Source organism: Sardina pilchardus, chromosome 9 (genome assembly GCF_963854185.1).
Source record: "Sardina pilchardus chromosome 9, fSarPil1.1, whole genome shotgun sequence".
NCBI lineage: Eukaryota > Metazoa > Chordata > Actinopteri > Clupeiformes > Clupeidae > Sardina > Sardina pilchardus.
Window position 1 is genome coordinate 19,407,936 of NC_085002.1, and position 27,441 is coordinate 19,435,376.

The window sequence follows — 27,441 nt, forward strand, 5'->3', positions numbered from 1 at the left end:
CCTGCCCTTCTCCCGCTGCCTGGAGCTATTCGTGAATGTGTCCATGCAGAGTGCTTAGAGCATGTGGATGTCTGTGAGTGTGTGTGTGCGCGCGTCGTTAGGCGGAGCTTACTAAGAGACGACAACAGTTCCTTTGCTGCTGACAGCCCTCTGGCTTGCATAACTAGCACAATGTAGGCATGGGGAGGGAAAATCAGCTTGTGGATTGCAGAATAAAGGCACTTCAAACAGTTCTACACCCACAATATTCACTGAGTTTAGACAGAAGGCTTTTACTTTATGTCTTAAAATGTAAATAGTCTACCCTAGACAAATCTATTATGTCTATGGTAGACTATTTAGTAAACTTGTTGAGGGACCATCAAAGCAACAGGCTAGTGTTTGGAACAGTATTAACACAACATTTTCTACACAAGCATAACAAAATCAACAGTACCTGAACCAAACTGATCTTCTGTACCAATTCTTAAAAAAAAGTAACCCATATAGCCAGCAACCTATATAACCAGCTCAACCACTTCTACAACAGATGCTCCTGCTCCTTAACATCTGTTCTCCTGACCCTCTCTTTACAACCAACTGCAGATGTACCCCTTTCCCAAGCTGCTACCACATACAGCATGGCTCCATGCACTTCAGCCATCAGCCACCATTCACAGATGCACCCCTCCCCCGATACACAACAAAAGGGATACTACACCCCATTATCACAGCGAATCAGGTCAGAGGGGAGCTGAGGAGACTTTGTCACCGGGAAGCAGCCAGCCCTAGACTGCTCAAAGCCTGTTCTATAGAACTGGGGGAGCCTCTGCAGCATGTATTCAACCTCAGGGCCCGACTGGGAATGGTACCAGCACTGTGGAAGGCATCATGTCTCATCCCCGTTCCAAAGAAGCCACATTCCAGTGAGCTAAATGACCAGGTCAGTCACTCTAACTTCACACATGATGAAAACCATGGAGTGACTGCTACTTCACATTCTCAGACCCCAGGTCTGGAAGCACTTGAACTCCAGTTTGCATAGGAGAAGGTGGGCATGGAGAATGCCACTATCTGCTTGCATAGAGCGCACTCTCATCTGGACAAGGGGAAAAATGCTGTGAAAATCTTGTTCTTGATTTCTCCAGTGGCATTAACACCATTCGTCACATTGAGGGACACAAGCTTGTACAGATGGGTACTGATGCTCACTTGGAATCCTGGATCACTGACTACCTGACGGAGAGACCACAGTTCAGGACGGTGCTTTCACCAGTCCATGTTCACCATGTACATGTCTGACCTGGTAGCAGTATAGTAGAGTTAGTGACATTGGTAGAGATTGAAGGGTCTACACCTGGCGGAACATGGCGCCAAGCATGACTCACGTCTTGTTCCTATCACGAACATAGGCGAACGTTTGTGAACGCTCGCAAACAGTATTCCGTTATCCTTGAGTTTTTGGCGAACGTTTGCTAACAATCGCAAACAGTCTGAGGAGGAAATGCTCCGCCAACATACAGTGGATCTGCACGTGAGTTTGACGAACGCAACAATGCAATTACTATTCGAGTGGAATGTTAACACCAAATCGTTCAAATCGAACTGTTCAAAGAAAACATGTTCACCACAAACGTTCGCCACTGTTTGCCAAATTTGAAAGCACCTCTGGTGTAGAGCAAAAGGCACATATAAAGCACATCTGCACTGAGATGTAGGCAGCACTTAGAAAAGTCTCAGGCAAGGACTCACTGCCCACACACCATTTCATCACCCCCCCCACACACAGCATTTACTGTAATCTTCCCCTTTTTCATCATCCCCCATCTCCCAGTTAACAGGGAAAGTAAATAACGGCGGACTGTTTTTTCGTTGCCTATTAGACCTAGTTACACTTCTCCTATTAGTTCAAATAATAGGCGAGTGCAGATGCATGTAGTTACACACAGGTTTTAGAGACTCGAGACTTGACAAGACTCGATAACTGAGTTTCACATTTCCAGTTTGTTTGGCCAGGTAGCCTACTTAGGCCAGGCACTCTTGAAATCATTTTCACAACAACATGAGGACCATATTGATGTCCTGCTCCCACTTCCTTCTATGTAGAAATTCTGTTCGGCAAAGGTGTTGCTTACCCATTCTCATGCACAGAATCTTCGCAGTATTCATTGATCAACTCCTCCAGACATTCTGCTTATCATGTTGTCTTACTTATTTTAAAGTACCTACCCCTAACATTTCATGCTATCATAGTATGTATACTTTAATAAGTCAACATTTTTATGGGGAAAGAGCAGGTGAAACACTGACAAAGGTGTTAATGATTGCTATGATATTCTCAAACAGATGAACACTCGACAGTTACAAAGGCAGTACAACCCCAAATCAGAGTTGGGACTTGTAAAATGAATAAAAACAGAATGTGATACAAGTGTTGTGAATCCATATTTAGCAACAAAAACAATATATCAAATGTTGACATTGAAAATGTTGACTATTTCATGAAATATATTTCATCATTTTGAATTTCATGTCAGCAACATATTTCTTTCTTTCTTTTAAAAAAAAGTTGGAACAGGGGATGTTTAGCACTGCTTCATCTCTCAAAATTCTGTAAATGTTTAGAAACTGAGAAGACACAGTTTTTTATGGCTATTTGAAGCTATCATTTTAGCACAAAAAAAGCCCCATAAAACATATAAAGACAGTATGACAACAGGCTACGCTACAGTGGACAGATTCCAATAGAGGTGGGGGAGGTGTGTGTGTGTGTGTGTGTGTGTGTGTGTGTGTGTGTGTGTGTGTGTGTGTGTGTGTGTGTGTGTGTGCGTGCATGAATAGATGTGTTTCAGTGTATGAGTAATGAAGTGTGATGGCAAAACACTGGCGAACACATTTGTCACTAGTAGCAAATGTGTTGGCCAGTGATTTGCCATCATACTTGGTCAATAATTGCAGATTTCCAGTGAACTTCTGGTGGCAAACCCAATTTGAATATATGATATTCCTGCAATATTGCCAGAAGTTAACCTCAACTGTTTGCCAGAAACACAATTTGCTTGTGAAAATATGACCTTGCTGCAAATGTCTGTAAGTAAGTAAGTACCTTATATCCAAATGACTGTGTCATAAATGTGCCATTACCATTGCCATGTCATAATCTTTTAATAAAGCCATTCCCCAATGTCCCCAACCTAGACAATGTAAAAACTTGTGGTTTGGTTAAAACTAATCTAAAAATTTCACGACAATGCACACATACTGCTAGTTCTGGTTCTAGAACTACAATGCACACATAGCCTACTGCTAGTTCTAGTTCTGGTCCTTTATGATTGGCTGAATCGCGTTCGATGGTGTTGTAAAATCCAACACAAACATACACCTTGACCACATTTCATTCTATACTAATGCGCTAACATATTGTATCATATATCTTTCTAGATCTATGTAGTAACTGTTTTAGAAAAGCAATAAGCAACTCAAGTCCGTACACTGATTTTAGAACAGCTAAGGGGGATTTTAGGCACTCCGCTTTGCATCGTGCCTAACACGCGTGCTGAATCACCTAATAATCACCTTATATACATGGTGAACTTCTCCCCACTGTGGAGTGTAGAAAGGGCTGCTACAAGGACAGTAATTCAACACCCAACATCTGACCATCTGTTGTCATTGTGATTAATTCCCTTACAGAAATTTCAAGTTTCTGGCGAACAGTTTCTGCATATTTGCTGCAAGGTCATATTTTAAATGCAAATTATATTTCTTAACAGTTGTGGTTAACTTTTGGCAATGTTGTATGCCATTGTTTTCTGTTAAGGATTGGATAGACAGATAGATAGATACAGTAGATAGATAGATAGACAGATAGATAGATTGCCAAGAGGAAATTGGCATAGAAGCAATAGGACTGGTTTCTGTTGTTGGTGCTTTTTGCTCTGTGAACTTGCACAGGCAAACTTGCTCAATACTGAAATACCGTAAAACCAGTATTTGACAACCAGTTGGACTCCATCAGCTGGACTTCAACTCCATCAGTTGGAGCAGTTTCATTTCCCTGTGGGATGTTTTTATTGGGCTATGCCGCTATAGCCACAGTTTCATTTGACATTTCAAGTTCAATGCTTGTGCGGATGACTCACTCAAAATAAATGTAACTATGTGTGATGACTAAATGCAGTGGACAACTGGAGAGGAAGAGCAGTTACAGCACAGCATGAACACAAGAAGAATATTTCTTCACAGACCCATGATTCTTGTATGCAAATTTGTCAAGAAAGTGATACCTCTATGCAAATTAGCTCTCACAAAATGATGCAGGGAGTGTATAGCCTACAGTACTGTATATACACTAATTTATAAAAGCCTCCATAATTGCTTTGGCATGATCCTCTTGAAAAGGTGAAGTTGCACAGCAACGAAAAAGGTAAACAGTGTCTTTATTTGCATAATGTATCTGCAATATCCCATCTAAAAACATACTTTTGTATGATCATTTGTTATATTTGATACACTTTGAATATTATTTGAGCGTAAAGCCATTAACTTACCTACTTACATTATTATCAATACATTTATTTAGGCCTACTAAGCATTTATATTAGCTGATGTATTAAAATATGCAAATGATCTCTACAGATTCTGTCAGGTGCAAACGACGTGCAACTTATGACAAAGTTGCTGCTGTACTATGCGCAGTGATATCACCAAAGATCCTTCATTACTATCCGCTCCGCTTTAACCCTAATATCATGCACTACTACTGCTTCTTGGCTATGGGGACTATTTTCAGGTGCTGCGTGATATCACTGCGCCCATGGTATGCTTTCAAATGTCCTTGATTATTACGCCAGAGTGAGAGTTAGTTCCATGTCAAATCAGCCTAGAAATTTGAGAAGAGACAAGTTTGAAATGGGACAATTACCGGAAATCTTAGTCACTTAAGTGTGATGCTAGCAGGCAAGATGCTAATGGTCTAAACCGATTCAATTATCTATGCTAGGCTGGAGCTAAAAGTTGTATAGCCAGACTCACAGAACGGCTGGATGAACAGGAAAAAGGTAAATATCAATTGTTTTGCTCGAGGGGAGGTGGAAAATGAGCTTAATTCCCCAAATGGTGGAATATCCCTTTAATCAGATTGTTCTGGGTTGTGCCCTGTCTAGTTTCACCCCGTGTTGCCATGAGACCTTATTTGTTTGCAGGCTACTGTAGCTTACTTGCCAGCAGAGGGCTGTCTTGTGCTTTAAATCAAAGCCTGCTGCAGGGTTTCATGGCAGGTGATGTACAGTATTACAGTGCCGTTTGAAAGTTTGTGAACCCTCAGACATTCGTTATGCTGACCTTTCAAATAGTAGATAGAAACAGATGCTGACATGTGGCTTATATAATTTTTAACTTAATCCTCTGTTAAGATCTGATTTAGAATGCTGGAAAAAAAAACCCCGCTCCTTCTTGGCTGCTTTTAAGAAGGCCCCACCTGAGAGCTAAATGTTTGGATGTGTGTTAAATTTCTAATTGTAAAGAACTAGGCCAAATTGTTAGTTAGAAGCATATTTGCATTGGATCAGACTGTCAGGAGATGCCAGAAAACTGACTTATTGACTGAGCAGGAGACTCAACAGCCAAATTGGTTGGTGGGATACCAAATGACATCAATCAAAAGAAATTGAAAATATCCACACAGGCCTATATCGGCTCATTTATAAGAATATCATCAAAGCAAATAACTTGAATAATCATATGAAATCTTAGAATTATAGGCCTGGCATAGTCCTGCATCTGTGTTATGGCACACGCCTCCCAACAACTGTGATCGTGCGTCATTGACTAATGTCTTCAATGCGCAAAATATGCACGGAGGAGCATTCTACCTCCTTAAAGCAACACTAAAGCTTTTCCTCTGTCGCACACACGCTATTTGCTTATCCAGCAAATACCGATGTCCACAGACAAGGCAGAGTATGTTGCATGATTTGTTATGAAAGTATGATTAGTATTGAGACATCAAAGCAAGTCAAATTTGTAGTTTCTTATTTCAAAATGAGCCTAAAACATATTTATTCTCACAAGCTTTTAATTAAGCTTATAAAGCTATTTAAATTATTTAATTGTGCAATATATCTAATTATTATTTTAATTATTATTATCAATAGTAATTTCATTATTTGTGATTCTGATTTTTTTTATTCACTTGTTCACTTTTTAATTCTATTTCCATCTTTTTATGTGCATCTATCTGTTGTTTGGTCATGTCATGCATGTTGTGTTATTCCGTTTTCTTTTGAAGCACACTGGGTTTGTGCATCATGTGTGTCACATTAATTGTGCTTTATAAATAAAGTTGACTTGACTTGATAGATAGACTGGATTCCCAATAGTCCTTAAGCAAGTTTGTTTAGTTGAAAGGGTTTGTAAACAAACATTTAACATACACGTGACAGTTATAGCTGGGAACCTTAGTTTTGTAAAGCGACGAGGGCACAAATCTCCTGCCATTGCACCAGAGCAGGGATCGATGGAAGTAATGGCTTAAGGGGGTGGGTCATGAGTTGTGGTTGTACTCTATTTTTGTTGTCTTCACTGTTGTAGGTTGGGGGTGGGGACGCCAGTATTTGTGGATGCATTATGGGTGTTATTATCATCTATTTCTGTCTGGTCAATAACCATAATTGAGCTCAGTTTAACACAAAGCCGTAATTATATACTTTGCGAGGGCCCCCCTAATATTCAACTATTGCTCAAAATGTCCCCCCACATAAAGACATAAACTGTTATGTAACAATAGCCTGTCACTCACTGCTGTCCAAAATAATTTATTCTTGCTGTAGCCTAATTTCAAGTTGTTTACTAGAATAAATTCTATAGGCCCACATAACTAGCCACCAGCCCATTTCTGAATATATAAAAACACAATAACGTGATTATCAAACACACATAGGCAATAAACTGCAGCTTGAAAGGGATGCTATAAAACCAACAAGCAAAACCAAATCAATGATAGCTATGCAACATTTTATTGTAAATTAACTTTTGTGTCAATGCTAAGGTGTCATCATAAAGATGTATTTAAAAATGAACATACTCTGTCAATAAGTAAGGCATCTGTTTGTGGCCGGTCTACTTTATTTATGTATTTGTCTCTTGTCCTTTGCGGTAGTTGTTTAGTGCAGCAGCATGCCTTGTCATCATAGGGGCTCAAGCCCAGCTCAGGGATGGCCCCGTCCTGTGTATGTGTGTGTATGTGTGATCCAGAATGCAGCAGCACGCCTGGTCTACAACCAACCCAGAAGGGCGCATGTCATCCCATTGCTCATCCAGCTACACTGGCTACCGCTGGCCGCCCGCATCAAATTCAAGACTCTAACGTTTGCCTACAAAGTATTCTCTGGCTCTGCTCCCACCTATTTGAATGCCCTCTACAGGCAAATGCTACCACACGACCGCTGTGTTCCTCAGCCAAGCAACGTCTCTTCCGCACAGCACGCTCAGGCCAATCCAAACTTTTCTCATCTGTCGTCCCTCGTTGGTGGAATGCACTACCTGTTCCTACTAGAGTAGGGACATCCCTCGCCATCTTCAAAAAATGTCTAAAAACCCAGCTCTTCAGAGAACATCTCCTCTCATATCATACTACAGACAATTGCACGTATTGATGCACTTATTACACTCATTAATGCACCTTGTTGTCGCTTTGGTTAAAAAGTGTCAGCCAAATGTAACCTAATGTAAATGTAATGTAGTGTTCCAACAAGACTGTGATCTCGAATGACGAAGGATTGGGAACCCATGTGACTTGGACTTAGTGGTGTCCAAACTGCAGTTACCTCAAAGAGTGGGAGAGTCAGTCCATGGCTGGGAGTACCCCCGTCGGCCACATACAACTTTCGGCTGCTACCAACTTCAAAGGGACCTCCTTCATCCAACTGGAAAAGGTAAACATTTTACCATTGCAAACAAGTGGATCTTGATAGTGTTGAACTAAACCGATCTTCACACACACACACACACACACACACACACACACACACACACACACACACACACACACACACACACACACACACAACACACTGCCCTACCCCAATAGGCCTGATGGGTCATTCTACAGAAGCGCACACTTTTGGCATAACAAAATGTCCAAAAAATGATTTCCTTTTTCTACATTTAAACGTAGACCACATTAGGCTACTATTCAAGTATTTTGTGAAAGACTGCATTTTACAAAATGGCATGCTCTCAGTCATCCTGCTGATTGCACTAGGCATGCAGAGCGCCGAGTCTAGCCAGCTAGGGCTAGAGCGGCTACCGCCGTTCATTCCGACATACCAGCACTCCGACATTGACGTCCAATTGTCGTAGTGGAGGCATGTCTCTTTATGGGAGAAAGTCCCACCACTCCGACATTTTTTTTTTTCATGGTCGCAGTGGCGGTATTTATCTTTTTTTTCAAACAACGTGCCATTCCGATAGGAGGTCATTAATAGGCTATTAATGTCATAACTATATCCAATTGTGTAAAATAATAAAGATTCACATTTAAAATGTTGTGAAGACTTCTTGATATGGTTATGTGTCTGTTGCGTGCACGACTCGGGGAAGTGAAAGCAGTTAGACATGGCAAGTTTTCTTCTCTGTCTCATTATTCGCGGACTAAGTGGAGCTAAATTAAGTTATTATTTTGCTGTCACTTCGTCTGTTTTATGGCCTAGAAGGTTGTTTTTGGTATCTGTGGATAGCTCTAGCTCTCCTCTTTTATCTGACATGCAAGCCGTGTCTTTTTAACCACGGTTTCACGAGTAAATCAAACGAAAGTTGCGGTAGCCGAAGCTATATGATTCGTATTTGTTTGTCACTTCGTCTGTTTCTATAATACCAAAGGATCGATGTGTTTGGTATCAATGGAAAGCTCTGTTTCACCTCTTTCATTTGATATGCGTGTTATGTCTGTGCGATGCCTGGTCCCGGAGTAATTCAAGCGAGAGCAGTGGCTGCGTGGGTGAACGCAGAGCAATATAGACTATATGATATAGCCTACTTTCATTTAAATTCATGATTTTATTTTTATTTTCATACTTCATCGTACAGACACGTGTTTAGTCTCGTTGGAAAGCCCCGGTTCTGAGCTCTTTCATGCAATATAGGTCTCATCTCGCTGTGACTAATAATCGCGGAGCAATGTAGGCCTATTCAGCAAAAAAAAACTTTAACCAACAAAACCAGGTCTGACCTGGGTTGGTTGCAACCTGACCCCATGGCTTAGTGACTGGTCTGGTCTGCCAAAAGCTCACGAGAACCTTAAAGGAACACTTCACTTTTGTCGGTTAAAGTTTTTTTTTTTTGCTGAATCTAGTAGAGTAGGTGTACCTCTTTAAGATTTAAGAGGGTGCCCGGTGATATCCCTTGGGCAATTTCGTATATTAAGCCTTTCTTGTCCAATGTGTTGAATATAAGGCGGATATATGGATGAGTTTCCTCTCTCACTCGGAGAACAAAATCTCCACTTCACAAGCATCTACATACACCAAACTTTTCAGTCTTATAGCCTACCTAACCATGTTTAGAAGGTTTTTGCAGAGGGGTTTGTTGATATATTATTCTTAGCCTGATTTACATGACATTTTATTCCAAAAAACATGGCGAAAATGGATTTTTTAAAGGCTGGTGTAGTATTTTCTGATTTACTGAATAACTAAATGAGATATCCATAATTCCCTCTCTAAAATACTTTTCATCTCTTATGTCAACAAAATGAAAAGAAAAAAATTGAAACTGGCTTTATCCAATGTTCAGATTTGATCTTTTTACGTTTATGCAAATCAGCGCATATTTAATTACACCATACCTAATTTGCATATTCAAACATTAAATTTCAGAAAACTTGTAATACATTTATTTTTCATATTGATCTAAGTAATCAACTGGTGAAGTTTCATAGTGACATCTGCTTGTTAATTTTTTTACCCTATTCACCTGTTGTATATCCGCCTTATAGTCAACACATTGGACAAGAAAGGCTTAATATACGAAATTGCCCAAGGGATATCACCGGGCACCCTCTTAAATCTTAAAGAGGTACCCCTAGTCTACTAGATTCTGCAAAAAAAAAAAACTTTAACCGACAAAGCCAGGTCTGACCCCATGGCTCCCTGACTAGTAGTCATTGTTTTGTCTATATTATTAGCTGTGTGCCAATATTTCACTGAAACCATAGAATGTGTAGGCATAGGCTATAGGCTATGTAGGCCTAAACAGCAGGTTTAGGGGGGTTTTGCAATGTGCAAAAATGAATTATTCCGGACAAAAAGAAGGTTGCACTGGTAGTTCTTTCAAGGTACCAGTGGCCAAACATTACTACAATGGCTATTTCCGGCATACACTGCATGCTCAAAGTACAATAGTTTGCCAAGATGATGATGGTACAGCAACTTTGATACAGAGTAAAGTTACATCATGACCCCCCATAATACACCACCCCACAGCCACCTGCAAACCTACGCACACCTAACCCCTATGATATCATAGACAGTAATCTGAGTCTGCAGCATTTCTATTTATCAATTGAACCATTTTGTGATAGAAACTGTTATGACTTCCATTATTTCTGTCACACTGACTGCTGATTCACACTGTAATTACATCCACATTCAGGTCATCAGCGACATGGACACTTTCTACCTCCAAGGTTTCCTCAGATGCTGTCCCACTTTCAAGATCCTTGCTCTTTTGAAATGGAGGTGAGGTGGATGGGTTTCTCGGCCCATCCATGACAGTCATTTGAATAACATTTAATGTTCTGCATGCAGCATTCACGTCTGTCTGACTAGCCACAGGCGAGATGCTAACGGTCTAATCAGATTCAATGATCTATGCTAGGCTGGAGCTAAAACTGGACTCAGACTCAGAGAACGGCTGGATGAACTGGACAAAGGTAATCAATTGATTTAACTCAAGGGGAGGTGGGAAATGAGTGTAATTCCCCAAATGGTGGAATATCCCTTTAAGCTGCTACTGGGACCTTGAATTTCCCCTTGAGGATCAATAACGTGTCTATCTATCTATCTATCTATCTACCTGTCTGTGGCAGGATGTCCAGTCAATGTCACCAATCGTTGATGGTCAAGCTCCAAGTCCTACTTCCAAGTTTCCATGCTCTCACTGGGAGTGACTCCAACATAATACATTGCAGGGCATTCAAAGAAAGAAGACATGCTGGAAAGTTTCAAAGTATTCCCATCTACTAACGGGGCTTGGCGAGGGTCTTGAATTGAGTGACCAAACCATTCAGAATGCAGTTTTTCTACAAACTCTATGGTGTAAAGGATGCTTATAACATCAATGAAGTTTGAGCAAGCATGTTTGCCAAGGGCATGACAATAGAAAGACTGCCTCCAACCAGAGATGCTCTCTACTTTCACATTCGGTGTTCTCACTTCCAGGCTTTGGTATGGCGGCAGGCCCACTTGCAGCAGCCAGTTCTGCCACACCCTGAAACCATGGGATAGAAGATGCATGTCGTTCTGCAATACCAAACCAGGACATCGCTTTTGGACAACTCTTAGCTATATCACCAAGAGTCAAATTGAGACTGTGGCAACGCATGGCATGAAGTAAGCTCGAGAATTCAGAGGTAATACATGAGCTTCCCTTCATATCAGAGCACGATCGAGGCTCTGCGGCGGTCCTGATCACAATCAATAAAAAATGTATTGATGGATTGTTACAAAAAGAAGTCATAAAACAATGCTAAAGATGCAATAGCTTAAGTAACATGGCGGGCCTAGTTATGCAAGTTAAAAGTCCAATCTTCATGTCCATGACTTTTTTTTTCTGTCAAATCGCACCCTGTGTACAGTATGTCCGTCCTTCACATGCAGAGTTGTATGGTGAAAGGAGACAGGATGTAATTTACAGTCAAGATTGTTTAACCACATAGCTTTTATTTCCAGTGCCCTCTGAGAGACTTTGTTGGGGATATCAGGTTTTTGTTCTGCTAAACTGGTTTTTGACAACAATAGTAGCCTATCACAGGGCTGTTCTCCCCTTCTCTCCACACTTCCTTACAGAGTACTCTCTAAGAAAGCTCCAAAAATGGTCTTTAGAAACTAATATTGGTCTCCTTTCTGCACATTTTCTTTACATAAGTGGTCATCATTTTTTAGCATTGATTAGAAACAGTCGTTATAGTGAAACCCACTAGCCACAACACTATTCCACTATTATCTCTTCCAGTGGTTGTTTTAGTGTCTTTGTTATCATGCTGAAAACATATTCTACAGCTGCTGGTGACGCTCTGCAGGATTGTGTGTGTGTGTGTGTGTGTGTGTGTGTGTGTGTGTGTGTGTGTGTGTGTATGTGTGTGTATGTTCCTCATGGTCCCGCCCTGAAACCTCTGATCTCCTGAAACCCAGCAAGTTGTAAATTCTCCTTTGTCAGAGGGACCCAAACACCCACTCACATCTCAGAAGGACAAAGGTGCTGTTCACTCAAGGTGCTGTTTTTTGTTGATCGTTTCTTTTTAGCATTAATTGTTGTTTTAGTGCATGTTGTGACTCCTTGTAGTTAGGAATTTATATACTGGATGGAATCTTGTATAACTTATAACTTGATATATTGATTACTTTGATTTGGCTTTCACTGAGGCTAACTGTGTTCATTCATTTTCAGTGATGGGTCTTAAACAACTGTTATAAACTGTTGCCCATTTTGAAATGATAAACATTAATCTCGTGAGTGTATGATATGGTGACAGCTTTCTATTGGAGAGTAGTGCACTGTGGGTTTAACACGTATCACTCAACTTTCATTGATGTTATGCTTACAATAAATGGGGAAAGGACAATCACCCTTAAAATGTCTTCATCCAAATTGATCTATAATACTATTTACATTTACAGTATGGAGAATTCATATGAGGCAGAAGTTCAGCAGAAGCTGGTGGGTGGTGGTGGAGCCACAGTAGTCCCACCCAAAAGTCAGCCTGCAGAGAGAGAACAGTGGTCCAGCAAAATGGAATTCTTCCTGGCTGCGGCTGGACACGTAGTTGGTCTTGGGAATGTGTGGAGGTTTCCTTACCTGTGCTACAAGAATGGGGGAGGTCAGTATGGAGGTCAATAAATAAAACCAATTAAAGTGTAACTCCGGCGAAAATGAACAAAAAAAGTGTTTTTCTGAATGAAAATGCATCAACTAGCCGTGGATACAGTATTTTTCGTTGATCACGTACTACAGAGCTTGCACTGCCAAAAGCTACAGCCCTTAATCTAGATGCTTTCAAAATCTAATTTTTAATTAAATAACAATGTATTTTCATTCAGAAAAACACTTTTTTGTCAATTTTTGCCAGAGGTACATTTTAAAATTGACTGATCTGTAAGATGGAGCTGGTTAACAGAGGTGGAATGTGTGTGGTGAATGTTATTATTGACACTGGGTTCTGCTGTTACTTAAACTGTTCCACCATCAACTTATTATTTTTTTATGGACAAAATGTAGGACTACAGTATCTAGTAACGAACATCCTTTAGATCTGTGGGGGAAAAATCAGTTTGCATTTTAAATCACAGCAGCGAATTCACTATTGTCCCAACTGATTGCTTTTATCATGGTGGACCAGCGATAACAGACTCTCAATTGTTTTACCCGGGTTCCATTCCCGCTGTTGTGAGTCATTTTGGATAAATGTGTCTGATAAAATGTCAGTTGACTTTAACTTGTTAAATTAATCGAATGTTTAATCTTTGTCCAAGGTGCTTTCTTCATACCATATATAGTGTTCCTTTTTACCTGTGGAATGCCTCTCTTTTTCCTGGAGACTTCGTTGGGGCAGTACACCAGCCAGGGGGGCATTACCTGTTGGAAGAAAATCTGCCCACTTTTTGAAGGTACACAAACAAATTTGAACAATACTGTGTTTTGCATTGCTTTGTACAACTGTTTCGCATTAGCCTGGAAAACCAGCGCCAACTGCTGGACGGCAAAATGTTTTGCCTGCATTTGGGTCTGGCCTCGCACCATTGAACATTTTGAAAACACTGCCCTGAATCTGGCAGATGGCAACTAAACCAATCACAACGCAGAGATGTGTTTTGAATCAACGCGGGCGGGGCAGAGGGCTCTGGGGCGGGGTTTTGAGGGAGCGTTGGCCTATAGGCACAGACACGGTTTGAAAGACAACGGGTTGTGCTCATCAACAATGTTCCGTTGTATCCATTCATCGGGGCCAGACTAAATTAGACATCCAATCCATTTAGGCTGGTTTATCAGGCTAGTTTCGCATGGTTTGGACTGGATTCAGACACGTACTGTAGCGGTAGCCAACGTAGCCAAGTCTTTGATAGGCCTATTGTAGCACAAGTGATATGGATGAGTTTAACCAATATCAACATGTAGGCCTACACTGTTGGACTGTTGAAATACTGTTCTTAACATTGATATTGTTAGCCCATTGGCTGTATACTTCTGGTTGTTTACTTTAAGAGGCACACACAGGTCTTTGGTTTTGCTAGTTTACCTGCACTGTCACTTTCCATTGAGATTTTGGTATTTCCAGACTTAATGTTTACCTGGTTTGGTGTTTCCAAATGGCCATGGAGAGCACGTGAGGTAAATTTGAATGCTTAGAGAACGTCATCATGCACTCTTGAAGATGGTGGTCATGCTGTACATGAAAGAAAACGAGAGTACAGCACTCCTAGTCATATGTGTAACTTTTTTCTCTTTATTCTTGCTTGCTCACAGGCAAGAATAAAGAGAAAAAGGTTACACATAGGAGTGATGTACTCTCGTTTTCTTTGATTTATTCCGTATGGGCACAAGCACCCAGCAGCTTAATATTTCGTGAGTTGAGCATGTTCTATGTACTTTCATGCTTATACATGCCCTTTGCCAGTGTTGGGGAGTAACACATTACATGTAATTGAGTTACGTAATTTAATTACAAAATAAATGTAACAGTAATATATTACAGTTACTGTAGAAAAAAATGTAATTCAATTACAGGTACTTTTGAAATTTTTCAAAATTACAATTTGAATTACATCTCAATATTGTCAGCAAAAAAATATTGTTTGCAAAAGCATATTGTATGTAAAAAGAACTGTTCCCTCCACAGCCATAGTTTGATACAGGACCTTCTGATAGGCTCTATCACGTCTACAGCGCCATCAGCGTAGGCCTACATGCCTGCCTGTAAACGTGTTATGATTATCATTATATTATCCTCACAAAAAATCTGATGCTAATTCATGTATTGAATGAGCTTGCTGCCTTGTGCGCTTGTATAGAACTGCTCGGCAGCCTGTAGACCAAGGCCGAAATCTTTGCATGGATTTGGGGACTATATATATCATTCAAAAATCGGAAAAGTATTCAAAAAATAATCAAAAGTAATTAGTTACGTTACTCAGAAAAAGTAATTCAAATAGTTACACAACTATTACATTTTAAACAGAGTAACTTGTAACTGTAACACATTACATTTCTAAAGTAACCTTCCCAACACTGCCCTTTGCATGTGCAGCTCTGCATGGTCCTCAGTTCTACCAGGAAGACTCAGTAGACAGAATAGAATCAGATAACAATTTAATTTGAAAGGAGTTGCTAGAATACAAGTATAGAAAGAGTTCGGGATAAACATCAATCTTTGGCGCAGGCCCCCGTCTCGAATCCGTCCAGGGATGAACGGAACTCAGATCCTGCTGGTCGAAGATGTCGAGACCGGGACCAACTGGCGGCGGTGGTTGTGAGGGAGAAGGTGCAGATAGCATGCTGCGGCTGACAAGATGAAGACTGCTGGCCATGGTGGCTGGAGGGGTGGTGGAGGGAACGACGAAGACGGCGTACTAGCAGAGAGAAGTGTTAGAAAGAACAGTTTTAAAACACCCGCTGAATTCCTATAGGCTAGCACTGATTGAATGAATCGTAGATTGGGGGTGTTCCCCGAAAATGTAAACATGGCTATGATTCGTTACGTGAATGAATGGGTGGAGTAAGAAAGATACACTACGAGTCTCCCTAGTAGAACTTTCGCTGAAGCTATCATTTCTGTGTCAGCTCAATGTAATGTGTTGTCAATGCGGTCTTCGCCCTCACAACTTTGTTGTTAAATGTGTGCCTATTAACCACCACACCATCCTGCAGTAGGCTATGGTTACGGTGAGATTGCGATTTCTGAGGATGAGGCTTCTGCTTTGTAATCAGCTCTCTAAATGTGTTCTGTAGCCCACCTCAATCTGTCACTTTCATTGTGTCACCCCTGCTCTGTGAAAAATGTCATGTCCGCACAAGACAGTGCAAGCCTTTGTTCTGCTCACTTCCCAATGCAAATGCTTCCCATTTTTATCAGATTATTAAATACATTACACACATGATTGAATTGTATAATACATACTGTATGTCTGTGTTTTGGGTTGTTTTTTAAATAAAAAATTGTTTCAATCTCTCTCAATAGGATTGGGCTATGGAAGTCAGGTGGTTGTTTTATACACTGGAATCTATTACATCATCATTCTGGCCTGGGCATTCCTCTATCTATTTTTTTCCTTCAGTTCTGAGCTGCCCTGGGCAAACTGTCAAAACCCCTGGAACACAGGTAACTTGCTGTTGCTAACCATGCACATAGTGTACGTGGCTCTAAAATATTAACCCCATGCTGGTAGTTGTTAATAACACATCCTTGTTCCCAATAACTTGTGTGAAAGTGTGTTGTATTATTAGTATTATTTGGAAATGTCAGCAAGACAACAGTAATGAACACCTATAGGCCTATAGGATGTTTTTCGCCAGTAGCAGAAGCACAGCAACAGTCATATTCTGAAGACATAATAGATCTAAAGCCCACCTTGCAACAGCATTCACATTGATTCAATTGAAAAGAAAAGAATGCTGGGTCCCAGAAAGCAAAATCAGATGGGCAGAGACCGGACCGCTGGTGGACCACCATCTCTTTAAATGTAACTTGTCAGTCATGAATATTAAGAAAATACATAAAGTATGAAGTATAACTGAACAAAATGAAAAAAATATTTTAGACCAATAGTGACAACGTAGACCGCCAGAGAACTGATGAGCAAAACGCCAGTGGAACGCCAGATCTTTCCCCAGTAGGCCGACAATGGTCCGCCAGCCTCTTGCTATCTGGGGTCTCTAGAGCAGTTAATTAACTATTATGGGTGATTCATTAAAACCTCATTCATTCTATAAAAGGGATTTTTTCCCTTAAGAGCCGGAACATGCAAGAATGCTAATCCACTACATGAAAAGTCTCTTTGGCTATTTCTACACTATAGAGTAGGCTACTGTATTTGCATGATTTTAATCAGACAAACCTATTCACACAGAGAATTGCTTTGAGTATGACCAGACCAATCTGACTGAGGATATCACTGTGAAAACAACATCATCTGTTGTAGAATTTTGGGAGTAAGTCCTGATTGATATCTAATTTATGCAATGTTGGGCAAGTTAAGCTACTTCAAAAATGTGATGTATTATGTATTTATTACCATCATTTCAAAGTGATTTGTTACATTATAAGACTACTGTCTCTGAATTGTAAGGCATTACACTAGTGCTACATTACTTTTACGTAACTTTCACCAAAATAACTGGAAATATAGATTTGGCATTCTAAATGTAGCTTATTATGTTCAATGCAGCTCATTACACATCCAGCGAAGGGTGATGTGGTAGGCCTATAGCATAATGACTGAGCTAGGCTTAAGGCTAACAACAATAGAATGTAATAAATAGGCATTGTGATGGCTGATAATGCAATACAAGGAACAATCATAGCCAGAATTATGTTTAAAAACAGAGAAATTGTCAAAGTCTGGTAATAGATAATAGTTATTTTATGCCTACTACTACTATTTGTATGATGATAACTACTATTTTGTCTGGGCGGTAATGCCCAGAAAAATGCTGTTACAGTTAACAAAAAAAACAAAAAAAAACATATACCACAATAATTACATTACTTAATGCGTAACGACAAAATAACAAACTTTTCAGAATCAAGAGTTGTTTTGTCTTTTTGCTGAAAGGAGGAGGATTCTGGGACTGTCTAGTGGAATTGAGGAGCTGGGTTCTGTGAGATGGGACTTGGCCCTGTGTCTTCTCCTAGCTTGGGTCATCTGCTATTTCTGTGTCTGGAAAGGAGTGAAGACCACAGGCAAGGTGAGACGGAAGCCACTGTTCGGAGAGTTGATTGGAAGTGGGTTAAACCAGTTAGCCTAGCTCCCCTTTAGCTATAGGCTAAATAGGCTAACTGGTCTAAACAACCTCTAGTAAATTATGCGTGAGGTGATTGCAGGCTCAGAGAAGAGAGGAATATGTATCCTCTTGTCTTACTCAGGGGTAGACAGCAAATAAGCTAACAAACGTTTGTGTGTTAACTTTAATGTTATACTGCATAAGGTATCGTCAGCATGGACAGTTCATTTTGAGTCCAAAAGACTAAACATTACACAGCTCCGCATATACAGTAGCCTATATGTCAACCTCATTCAGTTCCACAAAACTAACATAAAAAAAATGGTTCTGCGCTGTGTCTGAATTGCCCTCTTGGTCCCAGGTGGTGTACCTCACAGCTACCTTCCCCTACGTCATGCTAGTGGTGCTGCTGGTCCGGGGGCTCACACTGCCCGGGGCAGCGGATGGCATCAAGTTCTACCTCTACCCTGATCCAGCACGCCTGGCTGACCCTCAGGTAAGTGTATCCTTAGGTGGTATGCAGACAATGAGAGAGGTTGATATGTGGGGTTGTGACAGAAAAGAAACATGCTTGACCTTTGCTCTGCACACCGTGAAAGTAGAGTGCACAATAATAAAGAATGAAATGTAGTCAACGTGAAGGATTATGTTGGGTTTTTCACTGGCATCCAACCAAGTACTGGAACTATCCTGTTTTGGAATCTATCCTAACAGTGTCAACAGAACCTGGTTAAACCAGACTCACTACTTTGTTTCATTTTGTTAAGAGAGTCTGGCCCCTCCGATTGAGAAATGTTTCCAACTCTAGCATCGTAACGAGTTTAGACTTTGTGTTTACTTTGGTTATGCTGGACCACTGATTTCAATCACATTGACCAGAGATTGCTAACGTTACTTCTAATTTTGCCTAGCCATAACAAACTGATAATGAACCACATTGAGCGTTATCCCCTCTGATGCTTATTGGCCTGTCACCCTGGATATGCAAGGGAAATGTTAGAGTATTGTGAGTTGACAGACGAGGATCTTAGTGAAATGAAAATGAATGGAGGTGCGCAGGGCCAGGCTGTACTGCAGCAGAGTTTAGAGGGTCAGAATGTAAAGCCAGATGTTTAGTAGCCTTTTCCCGCTGAGGTTCATAGGTGCTTTTACCTCATCTGTATTGATGCACAGTTTACTATAAATGTATCGCTGTAAGAAGGTCTGCAGATACTTCACACATGTAAAAACACTGCTTCATCCCTTTACAGGTGTGGATGGACGCTGGGAGCCAGGTCTTTTACTCCTATGGAGTTTGCACTGGTGTCTTAACAGCTCTTGGGAGCTACAACAAATATGATAACAACTGTTACAAGTAAGTTCCCACATCTTTGAACCTCATTTCCATTTCCTGCATTTCCTTCGTCCTTTTATGCTTTTCACAAAACCGGTGTAGCCATACTGAGCATAACCTGTTTTCCATGTTTTTTTCCCCCAACAGAGACTGTATTTACTTGTGCCTGTTGAACAGTCTGACCAGTTTTGTGGCCGGTTTTGCCATATTCTCAGTATTAGGCTTCATGGCCAAGGAGCAAGAGCTGGATATCTCTATGGTTGCTGAATCAGGAAAGTAACGATCCTGATTTTTTTCTTCTTTTTTTGTATATGTAATATTGCTCTGTAAAATGGGTTGGTGTGTGGGAAAACTGCTGACCATTACCTGTAATCAGATTTAAGTGTCATAAACAACATAAATAAAAGGTGACAGACTTTGTGAAAAGGCATACTGTACCATGTGCTAGCCTGGCTAGCGCATACCACTTCTCAAATGAGACTTGGTCTGGCAACCAGACGTTCATTGGGCGCCACGGATGTCTATCAAATACGTCTGTGCATAGCTCATCATCGTCTTGCTTTCCCCCGTTCTGTAATTGGTCCCCTATCTCAGGCAAAAATTAGGGCGGTAGTTTCCAGACTGCCCTAGCAGCGTGAATCAAATCACCGCGCAAGGCAGGATGGGAACGCCCAGGCTAACCATGTGCATCAATGTGCAACAAGTTATCAAAATACGAAGCCAGTCAAAAACGTCATGTCAAATGTGTTGCAAGCCGAAGAAGCCGTTAAAATGTGTGCCAAGTGTGTGTTTGGGGGTGGGACTACAGAGAAATATCTAAAGTGATTCTCTATTATTGGAGGGAGCATGACTTAACAGGAGATAAATGAGGGAGGGAATAACTGATAAGCTTGTCACAATGCTTATCTTGTTAGAGCAGTTCTCATATTTTGACACTAATCTAAAAAGAACAAGTAGAAAACTAAAAAGTATTGTGTTGTGTAACTTGTGTTGCTGATACACCAATTAACTGTAGTGTTTCCTCGTTGCCATGACAGGCCCTGGGTTGGCATTTATAGCATATCCACGCGCAGTGGCTTTAATGCCTCTTCCCCAACTATGGGCCATTTTCTTCTTCATCATGATTGTGTTCCTTGGGTTGGATAGTGAGGTTAGTTTTTATTTTTTTAACCTACAGTATGACTTATGTTCTGTTTACATATAAATGCCATGTATTTTTCCTATTTCTGATTGCCTCATCTTGCTGCTGTATTAGGCATCTTGAAGCTCAGAAAAGCAATTTAATCTTGTGTCCACTGACAGTTTGTTTGCCATGAAGCTTTGGTGACCGCTATCAGCGACATGTATCCATCCTTCTTCCAAGAGCCATATAAACGTAAGGTCCTCCTCCTCATCATCAGCATAGCGAGCTTCCTGATTGGCCTGGTAATGGTGACAGAGGTAAGCCACCGACATCACAAAGGCAATGGTTAACTCATTTTTTATTTATTGTCAGTTACAGTTTTATACGGAGCCCTAGAGGGCTCACGGCAATATATTTTGGGGAAGGACGAAAACGTGCGCTCACTTTGCAAAATCGAGCTCTCATTTTATTAAATCGTGCACTCGTTCAAGTAGTGCGTGCTCTCGTTTCATTACATCATGCGCCCGTTTTCCTTAAACGTGCACTCACAGTACTACATCGTGGTCTCGCTAATCTAAAATGTGCACTCGTTTTAGTTTTTCTTAAAATGGGCGCACGATTAGATAAAAACGTGAGCATGATTTGTATAAAACGTGCATTCGTTTTCATTAAATCATGCCCTCGTTTGATAAAATCGAGCCCATGAATTACAAAATCGTGCTCTCATTTTATTAAATCGAGCTCTCAATTAAAGCAAATCGAGAGCTCGTTCTTTAAAAAACGTGCCCATGATTTATAGCTTATAATGTGTGTAAGTTAGAACATGGTGAGCACTATCCAATTTGCTGTTACAGTTGTGACAAGTAGGCCTTGGGGCAGTTTGAGGCATTGTGAAAGACATGGATCTAGGGTTTACCATGGGTTAGGTATGTCACACAAAGAAATACTGGCAACTTTAGTAACTCAGCATGGTTGTAAGTGCAAGTACAACGTCTTGCGGGTGAGAGAAGAGCTGTGCACATCATTCTTAGTGAACTCGACCCTGAAGGATCCCAGTGCCGCCGCCGGCGACGCCCGAGAAGAAGACAGGCTACTTCTCGGACCCAGTTTCGTATGGCACATAGACTCATACGATACATTGAGCCCATATGGAATCTGCTAACGGGTGCATAGACGGCTTCAGCAGGAACATGATGTGGCTCAGAGCTGCATTTACAAATAGTGACCCTCGTGTAATTGGTGGCTACTATGCAGAGGCCATGGAGAGGTTTGGTGGCTAACCGACACTGATGCGCACGGACATGGGGGCAGAGAATGTGGTTCTTCGCGATATGCAAGTGTAGGCTACTTAATGCAAAATGATGAAGATAGCAGAGCGGGCAAATCAAGCTGTTTGACCGGGAGAAGTAGTGCAAATCAAAGAATAGAGAGTTGGTGGAATGTAATGAGGAAAGAGGACATTAAGCACTACATCCAGATGTTTGGCGAACTTAAAGACGGGGTTTATTCGCTGGTGACTTTCTAGACAAGGCACTCATCCAGCTGTGTTTCAGAGCGTTCGCATTCTGCACATACAAAAACTCACTATTAGCGCTATCTTAGTACATCTGGCCCAAAGACTCATACGATAAATTGAGCCCATATGGAATCTACACAAACGGGTGCATAGATGGCTTCAGCAGGGAAATGATGTGGCTCAGAGCTGCATTTACAAATAGTGACCCTCATGGTAGGAGCTACAGAGGCCATAGAGAAGATTGGTTACCCGACACCGATGCGCAAGGACATGGGGACAGAGTTCTTTGCGATATGCAAGGTCACTAGGTCAAAATGATGAAGATATGATATGAAGAAATTATAACTCATGTTCTGAAACACAGCTGGATGAGTGCCTTGTCTAGGAAGTCACCAGCGAATAAACCCTCGTTTTTAAGTTCGCCAAACATCTGGATGTATAGTGCTCAATGTCCTCTCTCCTCATCACACCCCACCAACTCTCTATTCTTTGATTTGCACTACTTCTCCCGTCAAACAGCTTGATCGGCCCGCTCTGCTATCTTCATCATTTTGCATTAAGTACACTTGCATATCGCGAAGAACCACATTCTCTGTCCCCATGTCCGTGCGCGTCAGTGTCGGGTAGCCACCAACTATATAACACGAGGGTCACTATTTGTAAGTGCAGCTCTGAGCCACATCATTTTCCTGCTGAAGCCGTCTATGCACCCGTTAGCAGATTCCATATGGGCTCAATGTATCGTATGAGTCTATGTGCCATACGAAACTGGGTCCGAGAAGCCTGTCTTCTTCTCAGGCGTCGCCGGCGGCGACACTGGAATCCTTAAGGGTCGTGTTCAGTAAGAATGATGCGCACAGCTCTCTTCTCACCCGCAAGCCATTCTCTAGACATTTTTGTGCATCCAATGATACATATGAAACTTCCCGGGACCTTGGAGTTGGCCCAAAATCAAATCAATAACGGGACCTAAGTCATCATAGCCACGGCAGCGAAGACCGCTTGTTCGCAACATTTACAACCAGGTTGCCAGTAGGCTATTTATTTGTGTGACATACTGTACATAACCCACGTAAACCCTTAGTAGATCCATGTCTTTCACAATGCCTCAAACTGACCCAAGGCCTACTTGTCACAACTGTAACAGCAAATTGGATAGTGCTCATCATGTTCTAACATATGCACGTTATAAGCTATAAATCATGGGCACGTTTTTTTTTTAAAGAACGAGCTCTCAATTTGTTTTAATTGAGAGCTCGATTTTGAGAGCTCGATTTTGTAAAAATTTAATGAAAACGAATGCACGTTTTATACAAATCATGCTCACGTTTTTATCTAATCGTGCGCCCATTTTAAGAAAAACTAAAACGAGTGCACATTTTAGATTAGCGAGACCACGATGTAGTACTGTGAGTGCACGCTTAAGGAAAATGGGCGCACGATGTAATGAAACAAGAGCACGCTCTACTTAAACGAGTGCACGATTTGATAAAATGAGAGCTCGATTTTGCAAAGTGAGCGCACGTTTTCGTCCTTCCCCAAAATATATTGCCGTGAGCCCTCTCGGGCTCCGTAGTTTTATGAGGAAGAGAGGGCCTATTGCATATTGTCTGCATTTCTTGGAATGCATTTGAAAATGTTTTAATCTGTTACACATACATATGGTGTAACTGGTTTACTGTAATAGATAATCCTTGATTCCTTGTAAGTGCAACCCAAAAGTTGTGTTTTGTTGGTTATTTAGTGATGAGATTTCTCATAATATAAAACTACACATCTCTCTTGTCCCTGTCTCTAGGGTGGCCTGTATGTTTTCCAACTGTTTGATTACTATGCTTGCAGTGGCATGACTCTGCTGACTTTTGCCATTTTGCAGTCCATTTGCATCGGATGGGTGTACGGTGAGAGTTTGTCAATATCAGATCTGAATGATGTTACAGCATGTGAGACAAATAGCTTCATCAAAAGGAGATTGAGAATGGAAATACTGTATGTCTTTTTTTTTCCTGTAGGTGCAGGTCATCAGTATGACAACATTGAAGACATGATAGGCTACCGGCCTTGGCCTGTGATGCAATACTGTTGGCAATATGTAACACCAATTGTGTGCACAGTGAGTCTAATTTTTTACTCAAGAGTAGCAAACATGGCCATATTTCCCGGACTTCTATTGTGTAGTAGTGTATATTTGTGCCTGTCATTGTGTTTCCATTGGGTCTGTTGTGTTGTATAACAGCAGTGTTAAAAGATTCTGCGTAATCAGGGATTGTACGTTCAAGTGAATCTGAGGAGGTGTATGCAGATGTATCATGTATCCATTCTGGTTCATTCTCTTTCACAGCAAATGGATAAACAGATACTCACTTCCTCATCACATTGCTAATCCCATTTACTGATTTTACAAAGTGGAATAATATTTCTTAATTCTTGCCAATAGACCTACTACTGTATTATGGAGTGAATACATTGTACAGACAATGAATACAGATACTCACTTCCTCAAACAAACTCATTTTACTCATCACTTTTACTGATTTTTAAAAGTGGAATAATATTTCTGAATGCAATACACCTACTACTGAATATGGAGTGGATACATTGTGAACTGTAAATTATTTTGTGAAGCTAGTCAACAAATACGTAGCACTAATGTGGATTTGAGGCCTTGACTACATTGACCAGAATAATTCAAAAAGTGTCTCTGACAGCACTTGCTGTGTTTCATGTAGTGCTGTGGACAATGTGTGTGTGACACCTGTCAGAACCTTCTGGCTGTTGCCATTGGGTCTTACTTTAACAGGGACACTTCAGCAGCAACTTCATGAAACACAAATAATCCACTTTTGTTCACCATTCTTGGATTGAAGGGGAAAAAAGACTTAATGCACAAAATGTTATATTTGTTGTATGTTACATTGAAATCAAAGTTATCTTCTTTGTGCCCCTATAGGCTACTTTTATCTTCTTCATTGCCAAGCATACCCCGCTGCAGTTTAACAACTCATATGAGTATCCGTGGTGGGGGTATGCTATTGGTGGATTCTTCACCCTGTCCTCTACTCTGGTGGTGCCTTTGTGGATGGTGTATGCCATCTGTACCACCCCAGGAACCATGCATGAGGTGAGTGAGAAAGACACTATGAAATTGTTACCTAAACAATTGTTGCCCAAAGCGACACTTGTCGGCATCTATGTTTGTCAGCACTTACAGTAAACCATACATAACAGCGTAACACAATGCTGAGGTTATGGTCTTTGTAGTGTCGCTACATGGTTATACCAACACAATAAGTTGTCTGGTAGTCTCGCTAAGAAAATTGATAACATGCAGAGTTCGGGTGCAGCTTTTGGTAATTTATTTGTTCTGATGTAGTGCCAACCCAAGAAAACATCACTTAATTGTTTATTTCCTGTCAATGCTTTCCTGTATAGCTTACTCGTGGACTTTACTTTGTACTGCTTTCAGTTTTGTGTCCAGGAAATAAAATTGATTCTCTTATGTGTGACTAAAAGTCGCACGCTCATGACGTCATTTTAGCATTGGATTCCAGAAAGTGAGATGCAAGGTATGACGCTTGTCACTCAATGTTGTATTTCTCTGGAAATAGAAATGGTTCATAAACAGGCTTAAAACGCTTCAGATGTAAAGTTATTTGCTGTCAAAGTGACGCCAAAATGAATGGGGGTCAATGGAATGCTAACTCCAGGTGAAGCCTTATTAGCCTCAGAGCCTCCCATAGGGGGTGTGTCTTCCGAACGCTCACTTACCCCCTTGGTAAATGATGATAGGGCAATATTGGAGTCAGACTGTAGTTTTGCGTGTGTTTCCAGAGACTACGAACGCTGTGCACCCCTGCAAAGGACCTCCTGCCCAGAGGCCAGTCCCAACAAAAGGAGCTCCAGTTGGTCACTTTTGAGACATTCACCATGTTACAAACACTGCGTACGAGTAGCACCCACTCAGACTCTGTTTTCCTTAAAGGACCAGTATAATTGCTCTCTCTCTCTCTCTCTCTCTCTCTCTCTCTCTCTCTCTCTCTCTCTCTCTCTCTCTCTGTCTGTTGATTTTTAACTATAGCTTTTAAACTAACTATCTCAAAAACACATACACATACACATCCAATGGGAGTTGAACTTGCCCTAAAAAAGCTTCAATGGCATCTCATATTATGAACCTCATATTTATACCTGAGTTTGAGATGGAGTAATCATAAGAATGGAATTTCACAAAGCACTGCTTCTGTCTTTGAGCACTGTTATACACAAATATTGAGTTCAGAATTATCTGACCCTGTAGTCAAAGAAGGAGATTGACTGTAGTAAAGTAGATAACTAAACAGGGTGTGTAGCCTAAATTAACCCCCCCCCCCCCAATCACTTTCTGTGTGTGCAATAGCAGCTAATCCAAGGCCTTTTGATATGAATCTAAGGTAATTAACTGTCACAGGTAATTTACATATCTGCAGAGCTTTATAGTTTACCTCAGTAAATTGCCACCTCCAGGAAAGCGGCAAAGGTTGTTGAGAGTGATACAGTATTCCTCTGGTAGAAAGGAATGAGTGCCATCTGCTGGTCATGTAGAATGGGTGTTTGCTTATGAGGGAGTGATGCATGTAAATACAACCGCACAACCTCAAGACCATTGTGAATATTCTATATGTAAGCCATATAATGTTTAGTATGAGCTGAGCTACTGTATGTACAGCTGCTATGCAGTTAAATAAGTAAAATACATGGTGGTTAAACAAGTTGTAAACAAATTTGTAAACAAAGTGTGTAGTGTGATATAGTTGGTTTGGGAAATGTGTGCAATTTTTCATTGCAGCGGATATTATCATAAAGAAATTAGAATGATCTTAACACTATGATGTGTCTGTGATTATGTACACAAAGCATTCATCTATTGTGTGTGTGTGTGTGTGTGTGTGTGTGTGTGTGTGTGTGTGTGTGTGTGTGTGTGTGTGATTGAGGGGAGAGGAGGGCAATTAAGTAATTTCATACAAATAACAAGCAAGTCTGCATTGCCACACCTCATGAGATGGCAATATTATATGACAATAAGCGTTAAAAACATTACTTATAAATGTATACCTACCTACCAACAAGTGCCCATTAGCACCACCCAGTGGCCAACTGCAAGCATTGCATGTGACTATAGCATGACCTAATATTGTGATTTGAATAGTCTAAGAGCATCATACCCAATCTTAGGCCGAGAAAATCCCAGATTTATATACACACATAGAAAGGATAAATCCTGTGTTAAATAAATGTGTA

The 27,441-nt window shown here is 40.8% G+C and overlaps 1 protein-coding gene across 1 annotated transcript; it reads left to right on the top strand.

The window, feature by feature from the left end:
- The first annotated feature begins 914 nt into the window (after positions 1-914).
- Positions 915-26,161, top strand: LOC134092192 (sodium- and chloride-dependent GABA transporter 2-like). Its single transcript, XM_062544983.1, has 19 exons — positions 915-922; positions 1,128-1,242; positions 7,234-7,403; positions 7,802-7,913; positions 10,630-10,715; positions 12,876-13,075; positions 13,728-13,862; positions 16,430-16,570; positions 17,319-17,400; positions 18,024-18,156; positions 18,554-18,688; positions 19,443-19,546; positions 19,673-19,784; positions 20,541-20,675; positions 20,828-20,965; positions 23,963-24,065; positions 24,177-24,277; positions 25,115-25,285; positions 25,996-26,161. The coding sequence occupies exons 1-19, from the start codon at positions 915-917 to the stop codon at positions 26,155-26,157; spliced, it is 2,343 nt and encodes a 780-aa protein (XP_062400967.1). The 3' UTR covers positions 26,158-26,161.
- Positions 26,162-27,441: the final 1,280 nt, after the last annotated feature.

Coding starts and splice junctions, on each gene's coding strand:
- LOC134092192 (XM_062544983.1), top strand. Junction 17,401..18,023: donor TCTGTTGTAGAATTTTGGGA/GTAAGTCCTGAT, acceptor TTTTGCTGAAAG/GAGGAGGATTCTGGGACTGT. Junction 18,689..19,442: donor CACGCCTGGCTGACCCTCAG/GTAAGTGTATCC, acceptor ATCCCTTTACAG/GTGTGGATGGACGCTGGGAG.